Source organism: Xenopus laevis, chromosome 5S, assembly GCF_017654675.1.
Source record: "Xenopus laevis strain J_2021 chromosome 5S, Xenopus_laevis_v10.1, whole genome shotgun sequence".
In the NCBI taxonomy this organism is placed as follows: Eukaryota; Metazoa; Chordata; class Amphibia; order Anura; family Pipidae; genus Xenopus; species Xenopus laevis.
Genome location: NC_054380.1, coordinates 25,310,950 through 25,327,880, shown reverse-complemented (window position 1 = coordinate 25,327,880; position 16,931 = coordinate 25,310,950). Strand labels below are relative to the sequence as shown.

At 39.0% G+C, this 16,931-nt stretch overlaps 1 protein-coding gene across 8 annotated transcripts in view; it reads left to right on the top strand.

Annotated features, from left to right (window-relative positions):
* LOC431899 (girdin) overlaps positions 1–16,931 on the top strand; it is a 112,866-nt gene that overhangs the window by 81,752 nt on the left and 14,183 nt on the right. For 6 of the 8 annotated variants that reach the window (XM_018265061.2, XM_018265059.2, XM_018265056.2 and 3 more), the window contains 7 exons: positions 740–926; positions 1,482–1,627; positions 2,208–2,300; positions 3,749–3,963; positions 10,534–10,617; positions 11,421–11,624; positions 15,709–15,780. In XM_018265061.2, coding sequence (XP_018120550.1) covers positions 740–926; positions 1,482–1,627; positions 2,208–2,300; positions 3,749–3,963; positions 10,534–10,617; positions 11,421–11,624; positions 15,709–15,780 — 1,001 coding nt within the window. The remainder of the gene's footprint in view (positions 1–739; positions 927–1,481; positions 1,628–2,207; positions 2,301–3,748; positions 3,964–10,533; positions 10,618–11,420; positions 11,625–15,708; positions 15,781–16,931) is intronic. The other 2 variants (XM_041564328.1, XM_041564329.1) reach the window with 2 other exon arrangements.

Here is a 16,931-nt window from a genome sequence, read left to right as displayed (position 1 = left end):
GTTTTTCATTTTCCGCCAATGCTCCAGAGCAGCTTGTTTATATGAACTATAGTTGTGTTTCTGAAGCAAACAGATCAGTTTTACCAGTGCAGGGCAACAGTACATGATATTTTCATTACTTTAAAACACTTCCATTTTCTGGTGTTACTGTTCCTTTAATAAAGGAGAACCTTACAACTCCTGCCCAACATAGAGCATCAGCATATGAAAATTGCTTGCCAAATCGGGTCAGACTGGGAAAAACCCCTGTGGGCCCCTGCTGACCTAGGCCTGCTCCCCTCAGCTAGGAGCTGCAGACACCATTGATACCCACCCACAATCGCATCCACAAAGAGGAGATAAGGTATTCGGTGTGCGGCAGAGAGCTGGTATTTAAAGAAGCTGGAGCTAGCGTTTGGGGGGGGGGCACAGCTGGACACTGTTGCCAAATTTCCAAACTGACTCATTTTGGTAATACATGGATATGGTGGGCCACTATACATGTGCCAATAATTGTATGGAACGTTATTTTTTACAATATTTTTGGTATGTGTATAGCCTGCTTATGCCATATCAGTGCTGTAGATTTGCAAAACCAACTCCTTTTAGGGCCAAACTGAGTTGTTGATTGAACTGGGCAGACTACACTTCCATATGATGATTGTTGGTCCGAGGGATGAATATTTGGAACCTGTTCACTCATGAGTGGGGTATTATCAGCATTGGTAGAACAAATGCATCTTTTCATGTTTTCCCACAGACTCAATCACACATACAGACAGCTGTTACGGGAAAATGAGAGCCTGCAAAGTGATCATAAAAACTTGAAAAGCCTTCTTAATAGTGGAAAACTGGAGCAAACCAGATTAGAAGCTGAATTCTCCAAATTAAAGGAGCAGTACCAGCAGCTGGATATCACATCAACCAAGCTCAATAATCAGTGTGAGGTGAGAGTCTATTCATATGCACTTTATTAAAAAAGAGAGACAAATATGTAGTATCAGTTGTAATCTTGACAAAATTGGTGTCAATTGTTGAAAGGTGCTGTAATTTGGGCTTTATTCTCTGTGTCATAGAGAATCAATAGGAGTTGTCCCTGAAGTATGTGTATGAGGTTCATATACAGGAAAAAATGGTGTTCAGACTTGATGGTTTGGTGTGTATAGTATAGGTGATTCTATTTATTGTAGAAAATCAGTGAGCGCAACTGAACAAGCAAATGCACAATTCTGTGGCAGATGTGGCTACATAAGGCAGATATAAATGATAGACTGGCAGGTAAAGTGTAAAGTAATGTCAAGCAGTTGTCTAGTTTTAAGTATTCAGCTACAAATACCTACTTTGAACATTTGTGAAAATACAAAGATATCTCAATATTTAAGACTCCAAGAACACGGTCATCTCATGTTCCCTTTTATAAATAATGTTATCTTGGCCAGAAATCTTGCCAATGTTTTTCCATGTTATGATTTTGTGTCTTTGATGTGATTTCTATATGCTAGCTATTAAGTCAACTGAAAGGCAACTTAGAAGAAGAAAACCGGCACTTATTGGATCAAATTCAGACGCTGATGCTGCAGAACAGAACCCTCCTGGAACAGAATATGGAAAGCAAAGACCTTTTCCAAGTTGAGCAAAGACAGTACATGTAAGTGTCTCCCGGCTGCATGAGCATAAATCTCAGGAAAGTTTGGATGTGTCCTGTGATCTCAGGTCTTCTCTGGGAATATACTTTTGTGTACTTTTTATATTTAAGAAGAGTGCAAACAATTGATCGTAACCCAGAAATTATGTCCCAATTGTAGGGAAAGTACCCGTTGCCCCACTACGAATCGAACATTGTGCAGTCATATTTGAGAAAAACAAAATCTAGAAATGGACCCAGCTAATCTCCACTTTTACACATTTTTTCTTCAAGGCATTGTGTATCAGACCAGTTACTGTAGCTAATATTGCTCATTTTCACAATGAATTATGTGTATTGTTTATATTTGTATGCAGGTTTCAATGTTCATCCAGCCACATAACAATCATGGAGTATGTATGTGTGTGTGTGTATATATATGTATATGTATATATATATATATATATATATATATATATATATATATATATATATATATATACACGGAAAGCACAAATGGATACACTTAAAATTGGTGATTTCTCAAACGTGTAATGTGATGTTGTAATTTCTTCATTCCATTAATTTATTTTATTTTTTTTAGTGATAAATTAAATGAACTCAGGCGACAAAAAGAAAAACTGGAAGAGAAGATAATGGATCAGTACAAATTTCATGAGCCATCTCCCCCAAGAAGGTATCCACAGTCTGTGATATAAAGCTTGATATAAAGATGATTCTGCTTATTTATGGTTGACGTTTTTTTATTGAGACGGACACCCTTAGATCCATTGTTAAACATGGGGCTCAGTGGCGGAACTACCAGGGGAGCAGGGGGTGCGAGAGGGCCAGGGCCCGCACCCCCTCAGGGCCCCCCGGCAGCCCGCGCACCACTGGAAATGCGGGCGGCACAGAGGGGGGCGGGGCCTGGCTGCGCGTCACGCACCAGGGCCCGCCCCCCCCCCCTCTAGTTACGCTACTGATGGGGCTTGTTCAAAAGATTGGCAGGCTAGATATTGCAAATCCACAAGTGATATCATGCTTTTATAAGCTGTTGGAGTACTGAAAAAACAGAGCCCAAAATCAATATTAACTTGCCCATTTCCATTCTTCACCTAGTCTAACCTGGGATGGGCAGCCATTTTCCAACCCAAAGCCACATTTGAACTATAAAAGAAAATGTCTGGAAGATTCAAATATTTTAAGCCTAAGCAGGGTTTATTTTAGCCTGTCCCAAGGTGCAACTTAATGAAGTCTTGCCCCTCACCCAACCAAAGTCCCATCACTTTTTATTTCTTATTATCTCTGAGTGTTTTCTGTTATGTAGATATAACTGTGACTTTGATAACATTGCTGGGATATTGTTTGGAAAACAGATAAAAGAAACACATCAAAGCTCATATGAGCAATAAAACATAGCCTTAGCAGCAATGTATAAAAAATATAAGTGGAGTTTTTATAAGTGTCAAAAATAGTTTATCAAAGCCATGCTTAAAAAAAACAACATAGCAGAGACCAACTGAAACCAGCGGCGTTCCAGCAAAGCCTCATTGATCTTTGTTGGTTTATTTATCCTCTGGAATTTTGTGGCTGTGATGTTTTGATTTGCAGTATCAGGACACCCTTAATTTGGAAAATGTGTATCACAGCAAAATTATGTGTATCAAGCTGAACAATTCCACTGATATGTGTTTCTGAGATTTTGAACGATTGTCTGGCTCTAAGTCCTGACTGGTAGCCAATTAACCTTCAGATGAAGTTTCATTTTATTTCCATTGTGTTTAAATCATAGAACTGCAAACATGTCCTCAGGCCTCACCAATAGTGCAAATATTTTGGAACCCCTATAAGCAGACTAGGTTTGTTTTTACCAAATAGCATTGGGTTGTAGGTTTGGCCAAACTCAATAATCCAGAATCTGGATTGAATCATAATCTGGACATGGTGTAAATACCATTGTAAAACTAACCTAGGATCTTCAGATGAACAGTCTGTTCCATGGCTCTTTGGTGATGAGAAATTCATCTACTAAAATACCGGCCAAATAAAAAGGTCATTTTAGTCCTAAAAGTCTGTGGGCAGATTGCTTTCAAATGTGGTGATTGTAATGTTTTTTATATTAATGTGCGGCTCTGTATCTCCAAGGAGAGGAAACTGGATTACATTAAAAATGAGAAAGCTGATCAAATCTAAGAAGGATAATAACCGGGAACGCCTGAGATCCCTCACCATGGTGCCTTCCCGCTCCGAGTCCAGTGAAGGTTTCTTGCAGTTGCCACTGGGAGACAGTCAGGATAGTTCTTCCGTTGGCTCCAATTCTCTTGAAGATGGACATCCACTTGGGGCAAAAAAGAGCAGCAGTGAGTACCATGTTACAAGCCCTTCCATACATCTAGACTTGTTCCCATACAAGAATAAAAAAGTAGCCAAAATACAAGTGGAGGGTGAGAAGCAACTTTGTTATTGCTAAGCATCTGCAGATGTTATCTAAGACTGTTATAAGTTGGCCTGTCAACATTTTGTAATGCCGGGCATTTAAAGGGAAAACCCCTTTTACATGGGCTGGATGTATTTTAGCCTATTGTTTTAATCACAAAAGAAATCTATGGTGGGTGTTATTTCTAGAGCTATACTAGGCAAACAGGAAAAAGAAGCAACTCCATGTTTGGTTCTTGCAAAATAGATACAGGTATGGGACCTGTTATCCAGAATGCTCAGGACCTGGTATTTTCCAGATAATGGATCTTTTTGTAATTTGGATCTTCATACCTTGTCTATTACAAAATAATTTAAGGGGGTTGTTCACCTTCCAACATTTGTTTCAGTTCAGTTGGTTTCAGACAGTTCCCCAGAAGAAAAGACTTTCTATTTGTGACGATATGTCTAATATTGAAGTGGAAAGTTTCATGTTCTTATGTTTGTGAAGCAGCTGTGAGAGGGGGATCAGCGACCCTGTAACTAAACTGATCCATTAGTTGATCCATTGTTTGTGTTTGTCCCTGCTGAGAAGAATCCCTGAGTTTCATTAAAGGACTTGTTCACCTTCCAAACACTTTTTTCAGTTCAGTTGATTTCAGATTGTTCACCATAAACAAAGACATTTTTCAATTACTTTCCATCTTTTATTTTTTTACCGGTTTACCAAAATGTAAGTTTAACCTTTAATGTTCATGTCTCGGTCTGGCAGCTCAGTGGTCCAGGAGCACATTCTGAACTTTTAAAATTTGCTACATTTAGTTGATACAATTAGTTGCTCCATTTCTTAGTAGGATATGGGGAATATGACTGCAACTGTTGTATCAATTCTAACAGCTGCCTTTAATGAAACTCAGGGATTCTGCTCAGCAGGGACAAAGAAATGGATCAGTTACAGGGTCGCTGACCCCACAGGTGTTTCACAAACATATTAGAAGGAGAAACACGAAACTGTCTGAAACCAACTGAAATGAAAAAAAGTTTTTGAATTTGAACAACCCCTTTAAACATGAAATAAACCCAATAGGCTGGTTTTGCCTCCAATAAGGATTAATTATATCGTAGTTGGGATCAAGTACAAACTACTGTTGTTTTATTATTACACAAAAAAAGGAAACCAATTTTTAAATATTGGATTATTTGGACAAAATGGATTCTATGGGAGATGGTCTTCCCGTAATTCAGAGCTTTCTGAATAATGGGTTTCCGGATGACAGATCCTATTCCTCCAATTAGATTACCAGTATTATTTCACTGTTTAGCTCAAGAAATAAAAAAAAAACAAAGCTTTTTCATTAAAACAATAGGCAAAAAGTATGTTGATCACAAAGCCCCATTTATCTCACTCATGTGGATATGCTGCAGTTTTAAGCTGCTGCCATTCAGGCCGCGTTTGGATAACAGACAAGACGTGAAGAAAAATAGTAGTGGGCCTGAACAGTAATATAATAAAAAAAGAAGGTAAATAGACTAAAATCCATGTTGACATTTCGCTTAGATTAGTGATGTCTGCAGCCTGCTATAGCTTCAACTCTCCCTGTTAATCTATTGTAATCTGCGCAGTCTAATCATTTGCTTCATTTTACTTAATGTATAAACTATAGAATGAAAGCGGCTGCTGAAACCAAGTGTTATTAAATACTTCAACTTTCTTGCCATCTGGAGACTATTAAATGTTTGTTATATTGTTTAATGCTGTATCACAGTTGCAGAATCTTTGTTCCCATTATCCTGTATGTCAATTGTTGGTTTATATTGCCGTCCTCTGCAGGTTTTGTGATTAAATATTTATTAAATGTGTCCCTTGCACATGTTCCTGTGCCTTGATCTCAGTCCTTCTGCATTTCTGATTTTTCTGTACTCCATCCCACTCCCCATACTTACAGTCTCAGAGGCAGCCATACACAGTAGCGCAGCACAGTTGTCATTACTCTCATATCTCTGCATTAGCTTTTATGTGTCACCTAGTGGGGGCAGATTTATTGAAGAACAAGGAAAAAGTCTCACCAGTGAGAATTCCTGATTCTACATCTCCTGTTTTCTCACTAGAGCATCAGTTTCTCACATTTATATTTGTTCATGTCAGTTTTCTGGAGCAAGAAGATTTCTGTGATCATGCCAGAGCTCCTGAGATATCTCCAGTATTTGAAGTGCTAGTAATATTCTAATTCTAACTCATAGAGATTTACCCATGGATCTCAAGACCTAAAAAAGTCATGGTATGGTTAGTACATAAGAATGTTTGCTAAACATCCAAAGATCTGACATTGCAGGAGAAATGGATTTATGTTTAAAGGATAAGTGAAACTTAAAAATATGTGAATGTAAAACTGATGAAAGTGCTATTCTATAACTTGTGCAATTTACAATCATTATTTATTTTATTGTTTTTCCAAGATATTAAGGGACATGTACTGTTAATATGAATGAACAGCTCCACTTGCTGATCAGTTTCTGACCACCACGTAGTCAAGGAAGTTGTCAGGAGAAAGGAAAAGGCTGCTCTGATGTTCTTCTGCTTAGGAAAGTTGTGAAAAAGGTTTCTAATTTTTTTCCTAAGCAGAAGAACATCAGAGCAGCCTCTTTCATTCTCCTGACAACTTCCTTGACTACTTGGTGGTCAGACTGGTGGGAAACTGACCAGCAGATGGCGCTGTTGTAACAAAATTCATACATACTAACAGTACATGCATCTCTTAATATCTTGGAATAAAAACAAAATAAATAATGAATATACATAGCAAATTTCTTAGAATAGCCCTCTCATCAGTTTTACATTCACTTATTTTAGAGGTTTACTTTCCTTTAAGACTGGCTAAAGAGAAATCTCAAACATTCATAGCTCGGCCCGTTTCGAGTCAGTGATTCTATAACTCAGTGAGAGGAGACATGGCTTTTCTAGAATTGTTCCGAAGTGTTTCTGTTTATTTTTTCGGCTACATTCCATTTGAATGCAAGATTTTCCTATAGTAAAAACCATCCAATAAGGACAACCTAAAACTTCACTTTTAAATAAGATTTTCGGTTACGCAATCCTTCAGCCGTTGTTAACGGCAGCTGTTAGTCACGTTAGCAGGTTTCATTGGCTAATGTCGCAGGAAGTTTAGTTAAAGTGCTGCATGTATATAGTAGTACTGACTTTTAGGAAATAGAACACTTATTTGGATTCTACTTTAGTACTTTATACCCTAGCTTTGGAGACTCATTTTAGGCTGCCATTGACTAATTTCACCGCAACAGCAACATTTACGATTAGAAACCCTCCACTCTTTACTCACACGGGGTCCTCCCACAAGAGACCCACATCTACAAACACAGAGAAACCATTGGAAATCTCAGTAGAAGGACTCTGTGATCAAGCACATTGGAAAGATTAGTATTCCATATCTGCCTTCAAAGGACACATCCACCAAAAAAAAAATTAATTATAAATATATACATATATATATTAAAAATTTCAATGGTTTTTGGGTGGAGTTCCACCTTAAAAATGTTCTCCTTTCAAACCATATGCAGATTATTGGTAGGCTGTTCCTTGAAAGATCAAAATATTTATACTTTGTAGATGAGTCCATCTAGTTAAACATCTGAACAAACAGTGTAACACTTCAGAAGTTACTGACTACCAGTTTCATTAAATATTAAATTTGACCTTTGCCTAAAATTTCAAGGAAGTGATGATGTGCACTAAGAGGAGGCCCTAATTGGTAGCTGGGATAAGGCTTGAAATTTGTTTAGTGCAACGTGGAAGCCACTATAGTTCTTACCTTTAATATGATCCTTCCAGAAATCTTTGCCTTCCTATCTGTGTTGGCCATCTAGGCATCATTCTGTCTTTGTTCCCAGTGTCACCCTCAATAGTCCAGAAGGACGCCATTTCTAACCGTATCTTAACATTGTATCATGTCTGTCTATATGTTCTCCAAAAAATCCATTCCACTGATCTTCTGTATCCGATGGCTCTGGTTTACATCAGCATTTTCCTTCATATTGATTCCAGCCTTCAGACCACTATAGTATAGTTCCATTAATGTTAATAAGTGATGGAGCAAGCTGGAAACTATCATAACTTATGTATATTAGTTTTATGCTTGAGTTTCCAAGTGCTCAGTAATGACTGTTGCTTTAATAATTGCATATTGGAAAATATCCACCTAAAATATTCTGTATATGTATAACAAGCTCACCTTGCTCTTAAATTGGACCTGCCACCCAGACACAAACATCTGTATAATAAAAGTCCTTTTCAAATTAAACATTAAATCCAATTTCTATTTTTATTAAAGCATTCATAGCTGTTGTAAGCTCAGCTGTCAATCAAATATTGTCTGCCCCTCCTCTATGCCTTAGGCATAGAGGTGGGGCAGACAATTACTTTAACTTTCCATTCAGCATTTCCTAGATGTCACTGCTCTCCCCACATTCCCCTGTTCTCTTCACCATTTAATTGTGTAGCCAGGGCATGAGAATGGACATTGGGTCCCCCATTCTGGTGCACAAACAAGATTTTGAGGTGATGCAAGGCTTGTCTTAATAACAGTGTCCACAAAATGGCTCCTGCCTGCTTGTTATAATTATGAATTCCCAGACTGAAGGAAACAAGATTAAAATAATGTATATAGTGTAATTAAAGTTCTTTTTGCTTGACTAATGTGATAAAATAGGATTTTGAATAATTTTTTTGGGTGATGGGTCCCCTTTAAAGTAAATACATACATTTCCAGTGTCGGACTGGTCCACTGGGATACCAGGAAAACTTCCGGTTTGGCCCAGATGTCAGTGGGTCCTTTTGCTTCTAACCTTTGACCAATTTCATGGTCATTCTCTATTTCTTAATGGTAAAAAAAAGGCTTAATGATGGAAGAATAAAGTGTAATAAGTAGATATAAAATACTAGGAGAATACAGAGGTTGAGAGGAGAGAAGTAATAATAGTTTGGAAAGTAGGCCCATGGTCCATTTTCTGGTGGCCCTTGGCATCCCAGTCTGATGTATATTTCCCAAAAACCCAAGCTTTCAGCTAATTTGATTACTGTTAATATTATTTACTAAAATAGTATAAATAAAAATTCTTAGACAATTTCCTTACTTAAGCCAATTCACAACAGGGCAGTCCATCTGCCTTACCCAAGATTACATTTAGATATTATGTTAAAATCATATCTGTTGTATCTTCTTTTACTTATTTCAAGGAAGATGACTGTGCATGGGTTCTTCCTTAGAAATTGTTTACGATACGATGTTCATTTCCACCAATGCCTTGGTACACCAAGGAGGCAATTCAAGAGGGCTTTAATTTGGAAATGTCATTGCCATTTGGAGTTCGGCTCTAATTTAAACCCACTGACAAAACAATTAAAAATGACATTATGTTCAGGCAAAAGCACAGTTAAAATTCTGATCAAAATACTTTAGGGATCAGGAAAGGTTCATGTCAAAGCTCAGAAACATAGAGAATAGTAAGAAAGGAAGGCGTGTGTGACAGGAGGTACAAGCAATAACCTATTACAATATATGTTTGCTGCAGTTCCCACAGTGACAAATGTTTTCGCAAACAGGGGGCCCAGGCTGTGCATTTGGAGACCTCCCTCTAGCAGCACACATGCTTCCCTCATTAACCTTAGTGCATCTGTCCTAATGAACTGGGTACACACATAGTGTAGGACCACCCTGGAGTCCTGTATTATAAACGAATATAATCTGTGCAACTTTTATTGTTTTTCTCTTCCTTTTAATAGTTTATCTTTCGTGTTATCACAAAAAAATCTTTTAATAAAATAAGAGGCTAAATTTTAATTTCTTACCCTTTCCTGTGCAGGCCAGTCCTGTATATCCTCCAGTCTGTCATTTGAACCTCGGATTGGCCATGGGAGGTTGGGTGTAAATTGCAAACTGGAAAAAGATAATAATTAATTTTGACAGTTGACAAGATGATGATTGGAAGCCATATTGCTTGATGGAACTTTTTCTTTTTCAAGTGTGGTCATTTCAAAAGGGTGGGGGGGGCAGTTACTTCAATTCCAGGAGCCAATTGGTCCTAACATATTGAAAAAGATACTTTGTTTTATAAATGGAGCCAAATATTAGGTCATCAGGCTGCAAAGCTTCCTTAAATAAATGTAATCCATTGAACAGTCCAGTCTGTGTTTCCATCTGGAAACAGCAGACTCAGAGTACAAATAATGACCTGACCCAGAAGACGTAGGGCATGATGTCCCCTGTGATGCATTTCATTGTGTGTTTCCATTCCCTGTGGCTAGTGTGTCTGTTGTTGTGGCACCAGTTAATGGTGTTTAGCAGGACATGCTTAGCCGTAGTCCAAACATACTCATCTCTGTCTTTCCTTTCAGCATTTAACTTCTACCATGTGTTCTTCTCCCTTTCTTTTTCCTCTTTCATTTTCCCCTTTTTTTCTGTTGATTTTTTTGCTTTTTTCCCATCCCCGTGACATAAAAGTGGTTGCCCTGAAAAAGCTGCCCTTTATGAGGAACAGACCGAAGGATAAAGACAAAATGAAGACCCTCTACCGCCGCTCAGTGTGTAAGACTCTCAATCAGTTCAGCTTGTGTCCACTAGCTGCCCCGGCTTCCATTACTAATGTCTCACTAGGCTTTCCCCCCAACTGCACTCTTTCTCCCCACACAAGTCCCATTACCGGGAATCACTGGCACTCGGTACAGACGTTGGATGCCAGGCAATTTTTCTAGTATTTTGATGTGAAATATTCAAAGCCATAAAACAAAAGGCGAAGATTAGTAATTACCTTGCAGTTTCCGAACAATAGTTAGACTGTTTCTGTGAAATGTCCCATTTTCTGAGGTGCCATCTTTTTCAGATCTTTTAACTCATTTGCTAACATAGTAACGGTGCCCCTATTGGCCCACAGCAACCAATCAGAAGTCAGAGTTCATCTATTTGATAAATCAGCCTGGGGGCAAATATTCTATGTTGTTAAATGATCTACAGAATTGTAGCAGTAACCTGCACTGGCCATGGACCCTGCTTTTCATTGCAAAATTCAGCTCATGCCGACGGCCTTGTGTTTCAGCTTAATTCACGTCATTTCATCTGGTCATTCGTAAGCGACATAACTTGTAGGCAAGCTATGCTGCTCTCCACGGCTGGGCAGGAGCAGATACACATGTTAACCAATGCTGATGGCACATGTTGCCTAAGCCGCACATTTCCATCCTTTTCAACAGAATGCATGTCATAACTCAAAATGGCTTTGTGGTTTGTAGCTTTTGTGATCTGCCAAATGCTTTCAGTGCTTGAGCGGCTGTCTAACCAGAACTGACCCACGTTACCACCCGCTGATTCATTTGCTTTCATTTGCATCCCAGCCATGAATGACCTGGTGCAGTCCATGGTCCTGGCAGGTGGACAATGGACAGGTAGTGCTGAGAATCTGGAGGGTCCCGAGGATCATGCATCCGGGAAAAGGAGGAAAGATTTGGGATCTATGGCCTTCTCCACTACAGCAATCGACTTTTCAGCTGCCAATGCCTCTTCGGCCTTCAGATCCAAGGTTTTGCCTAAAAGTAAAGGTATAGGCCGTGCAATTTCAACTCTCTAGTATGTGGTGTGCTTGTGCTTTATAGCCTTAGAACTGACGTCTTTGCTGTCTCTGCCTAATAACCTTGTTCTGGAACTAACACCCCCGCTCTATGGTTGTTTCATGCAAAATCCTAAATTGGTGCCACTGGGCATTTTTATAAATAATAATGGAGTTCAGTTCTGCATCTGAACATAGTCAATCTTACAGCATAAATAAGGAAGACCCATATGGTGGTCCTTAGCAAGGGATGGAGGGGTCTCCTTACAGCGGACACAACACAAACATTTTTGTGTTTTCTGAATTCTATAAGATCAGCAAATGTTTGCAGCTGTAACAATGGCTACCGTCTAGAAAGCACTGAATGTTTCTGCCTCCCACCCACTGATGAAATTTAATCCAAATAAAGATTAAAATTGGTGCTCCTCATGGAAACAAATGCCATATTTGACTGGGGTGTTAGTTCTTCTTAAATGCCTGAATGTCTTGGTACTGTGTGCCCTAACATTTATTTTCCTGACTGTCTGTGCATACTAATTTTATAACATGTATACACATCCTAACCTTTATAATCTGTATCACTTTTATACAAGCTGCTTATTAATACTGTACAATTATATTTTATAGTTTGTCATTTGTATCTAGTATTGGTATCTACTGTATAGTTTATTTGCACCACACGTCTTCACTAAGATCTTCTTTACCACTGTGATCCCACATTCATGTTGCAAATAAAATCCCAACCAGAGAGAGGTAAAATAGAGGAGTGATTTCAGTGTGTGTCATTGGCTGATCCAACAGGCAGAGCACCTCTGTGTTTCTCAGACTTTCCATGCAGTAACTTGCAAGGTGATACACTGAATATAACCCTAGGCTTAACTGACTATACAGGAAGTGCAATAAAGTGCTGTAGAGCCAAAAGCCTGATTGTAGCAGCCTAAAACTGGCAGGGTCCAAAAACCTCTAAAGTTATAGAATGAACATAAATTGCAAAAATGCTCAGTCTGGGTGCAGGTGCATCAATATATTGTTTTTAAGTTTAGATCCCTTTAAATAATATGATATGATGTGCCTTAAAGGAGAAGGAATACCATTTTACACTTGGAGGTGCCAAAATGTAGGCACCCCCAAGTGATTACTTTTACTTACCTGACACCCCATGCCGGGGCTCTTATCAGCAGAAAACTGCACTGGTCCAGGGTTCTTTCAGCGAGCGCCACAGAGCTTCTTCCGGCTTCTTCTGGACTTCTCGTGTCTGCCCTGGGAAATTTGAAAACCGAAGAAGCAGGAGGATTATCACTCTGTGGTGCTCGCTGGAAGAACCCCGAGCCGGTGCAGTTTTTTTGCTGATAGGAGCACCGGCCCAGGGTTTCAGGTAAGAAAACCATGTGTAAAATGGTATTCCTCCTCATTTAGGGAGCTAGCACACTGGCAGATTCGGGGAGATTAAGTCGCCTGGTGACTAATCGCCTCTTCTGCGGGGCGACAATCTCCCTGAAACTGCCTTCCCCGTGCCTGCCACCTGCTATAATGAGAAAATGCTAGCGCCTATGCACTCGCGCCACTTCGAATTCAGAAGTCGCCCCCGAAGTTGCCTCACGAGGAAACTTCGGGTGACTTCGGAAATCGAAGCACCAGGTGCTTGAGGCCTAAAGCCTATTAAGATATTAAATTTCAGTCAACGTGATGTATTTGCAGTTTGCACAGATTTATCCAATTTGGTTAACATCAAGTACTAAAACAGTCAAAAATAAATAAAAGGAATGTCTTGCGATGACTTTCTTCTGCTCACTAATGCAAGGCTTTCCTTTTCTCAGTAACATCATTTTCTAATGACGGTGTCACGTTGGCCAAAGTCAACAGCAGGTGGCGCTGTTGATTTAAATTCATTATATTAGGATTTATTTTTAAAAAGGAGACGAAAAACAAGAGCACTCTGAGCAGTTTTACATTCATTTGCTTTGAGGGCTTCCAGACAAGTTTTAAAGGAGAACTAAACCCTAAAAATTAATATGGCTAAAAAAAGCGATATTTTTTATACTGAACTTATTGCACTAGTCTAAAGTTTCAGCTTGTCAATAGCAGCAATGATCCAGGACTGCAAACTTGTCACAGGGGGTCACCATCTTGGAAAGTGTCTGTGACACTCACATGCTCAGTGGGCTCTGAGCAGCTGTTGAGAAGCTAAGCTTAGGGGTCGTCACAAATTATCAAGCAGAAAATGAGGTTGTCCTGTTATATATGCTAATGTTACAAGGCTGATTATTAAATTCTGATGCTAATTGCACTGGTTTCTGTGCTGCCATGTATTAATTACTAATCACCCTTATATTGTGACATTTCTATTCTATGTGTACTGTATATTGTGAGTGGTTCCCTAAGCTCAGTAAGTGACAGCAGCACAGAGCATGTGCAGTGAATCAGCAGAAAAGAAGATGGGGAGCTACTGGGGCATCTTTGGAGACACAAATCTCTGCTAAACGGCTGTGGTTCCCTTGGGCTGGTACAGAAGTCCAAAACATAATGTACAACATTTCTAGCTACTTCTTTAGTTAGGCTTTAGTTCTCCTTTAAGAAGGGATTGTTGTATTTCAGAGCTTTCTTTATGATAAATTACAGGGCAACCTTGAAAAAGGAACTAATATGTTCTGAAAGTTTGCTATGATTATCTTAGTTAGCCAATAAAGGTATCACCTTTATACCACTTTTTTTTATTTCAAAAGGGTTGACCTGTAACATTTTTATTGGCTAACACGTTACAACAAATTTACCTGCAATTGATAAGTTAAATCACCAAATGAAGAAATAGAATAAATAAGAGAGTGAGTCTCAGTTCTGTTCTGTAAGAAATACAACCATGAGAATAGGGAGAGTTCCTCTCTAGAGGCTACAAATTTATTGTTATTACTTCATTTTATTTCTCATCTTTCTAGTAAAGTCCTCTCCTAATCATACTCCAGTCTCTAATTCAGATTAATAATAATAATTTGAACCCTAGCAACCACACTGATGACATTGCAAACTGGAGAGCTGCTGGATAAAAAGCTAAACATCTCAAAAACCACAAATAATAAAAAAAACAAAATAAAACCAATTACAAATGGTCTCAGAAAATCACTCTCTACATTATACTAACAGTTAACTCAAAGATGAACAACCCGTTTAAAGACACACAGACACCACAGTCCTGTTAATGTTGCTCTCACAGTGCTTGTCTGTGTATCTTTACTCACATGGGCTCTCTATTGGATCAGTACCAAGAGCTGCACTGCTCGGAGGCTTCTATAGGGAAGCTAGGAATGAAGAGGGGGGAAAAAAAAAAGAGAGGTGGTTTGTTTATGCATTTACCCCTTCCCTGGAGTCAGTGCAAGGAGTGGTAATCAATTTGGCCACTAAGTTCTGGCTTGGTCTTGTGGGCCAAATTAGTGCCAATTGGGACATCCCAACATTTGGAAATTGTTTGAAACCCCTTCCTAATTAAAGGACAAGCACTAAATAGAACAGTACCCTGGGTCAGTTATTATAGTAAATAGGAGCACTGGCCCAGGGTCACCTAATGATTTGGCACCCCCCCCCTCCCCCCTCAGGGATTAACCCATTCGTTTTCCATTAATGCCTATCTATTATTTACCCACTAACTTCTAATAAAAGCTAGTATCTGGCCAACTTTAGATTCAATGAAGGATTTTCTAGAAGTGATTTTTCACACAAACTTTCCATTTTCAGTTTCACGGCTGATTCGCCACCTGACTGCTGAACAGCCGGGTGTCTGTCCACAAAATGTGGACGTTCGTGTTATTTGCCTGTGGAGGCCAGTTGTTCTGCAGTTGGTTTGCACCCGTGTAAACTTGCAGCTTTCATAATGTAGGGATTAAACAGCCTCCACCAATGTCGCACATTAAAAAGCTGAAACATAAAACATCACAGAGAAGAGAGAGAGGACACAGAGAAGGGTTTAATTGTAAAAGAATTAGTCAAAGGTCTCAATACGTTCTGCTCTGTGTCATACTCTGAATAAAGCAATGCATGTGTTCTAATATGTCTTCAAGCGCTCTCTCCCTCTGCTTATTTTATAGACAACACTTCTTATGAGGATTTAAGTGCTCATTCTGTAAGAAATGGTTCCTATTCTGTGCCTGGAACGCATGGTAAGAACGCTCTTCTGCTGTCCCTGCGCTCTCTTCTGCTATCCCTGCGCACTCTTCTGCTGTCCCTGCGCTCTCTTCTGCATGAGGAGCTGCTATGGAATGCGTTTGCCTTCTAATCCATGGTATTTCCCAATCGGCTCCTTAATACCTGCACCTGCTTGGGCCGCTCTTTAGAACATAATTCCCTTTCAAACAGGATGACGTATAGATTTAATAACACACCTCTTTTTGGAGTAGTAAAAAGGAATGGGTCCTACTCTGAATACATATAGACAAATACAAGAGATCCTCTGCACTCAACCCATTATCACTATATTTAAGACAGATACATTTTGTGCATACTGCTACTGAAAAATGCCTTACCCTTTAAACAAAACAGGGATTGTTTGTCCATATATTGCAATATATTTAAGCTGGCCAACTTCCTACTCTGAATGTCATGTCGTTTAATGGGATCCAGGGTGTGGCTGGCTGCATTAGCACATGAATTGGGCAGTTTAAGGGCATGGCCAACGTTGCCCTTATTTATTTTTTTATTTTATAATGGTGAGATTGCACCACCACCACTTTACAATGGAAGAGAAAAAGCAGCGCAGTATAAAGAACAGGTTGGTCTCTGACTACTGTCATGGAAGGCTGCTATAGAAAACAACATATGGAACATGTTCCCTTTCAGCAGGGGTTATCAGTTTACCCCCTGATATAAAAGCATCCATTAATTGTAACTTCCTTTTTATAGGTCATAATACTCATTTATGCATTTAATTAAACCAAGGAGGCACTGAATTTATATCACCCCACAGACTTGGGGCACCATTTCCAGGATTAAATAGAAAATTATTTTGGTAGTTTGATTTTTGTAGTTCCAATATCCCTGGAACTTATTTAGGATAATGCTTTTCAAAGTAGCTGCCAACCAATGAGATCCATCTTCCTTTGATTTTAATATTTAGAAATGTTTTAAATCACATTTGGGGTAATGTAATAAAAAAACTCTTTAAAGGGATACTGTCATGGGAAAACATGTTGTTTTTTTCAAAACCCATAAGTTAATAGTTCTGCTCTTGTAGACTTCTGTTCTGCCAAAGAGCAGACTGGGTTTTTTTATATTTAATTTTGATATCTGACATGGGGCTAGACATATTGTCAGT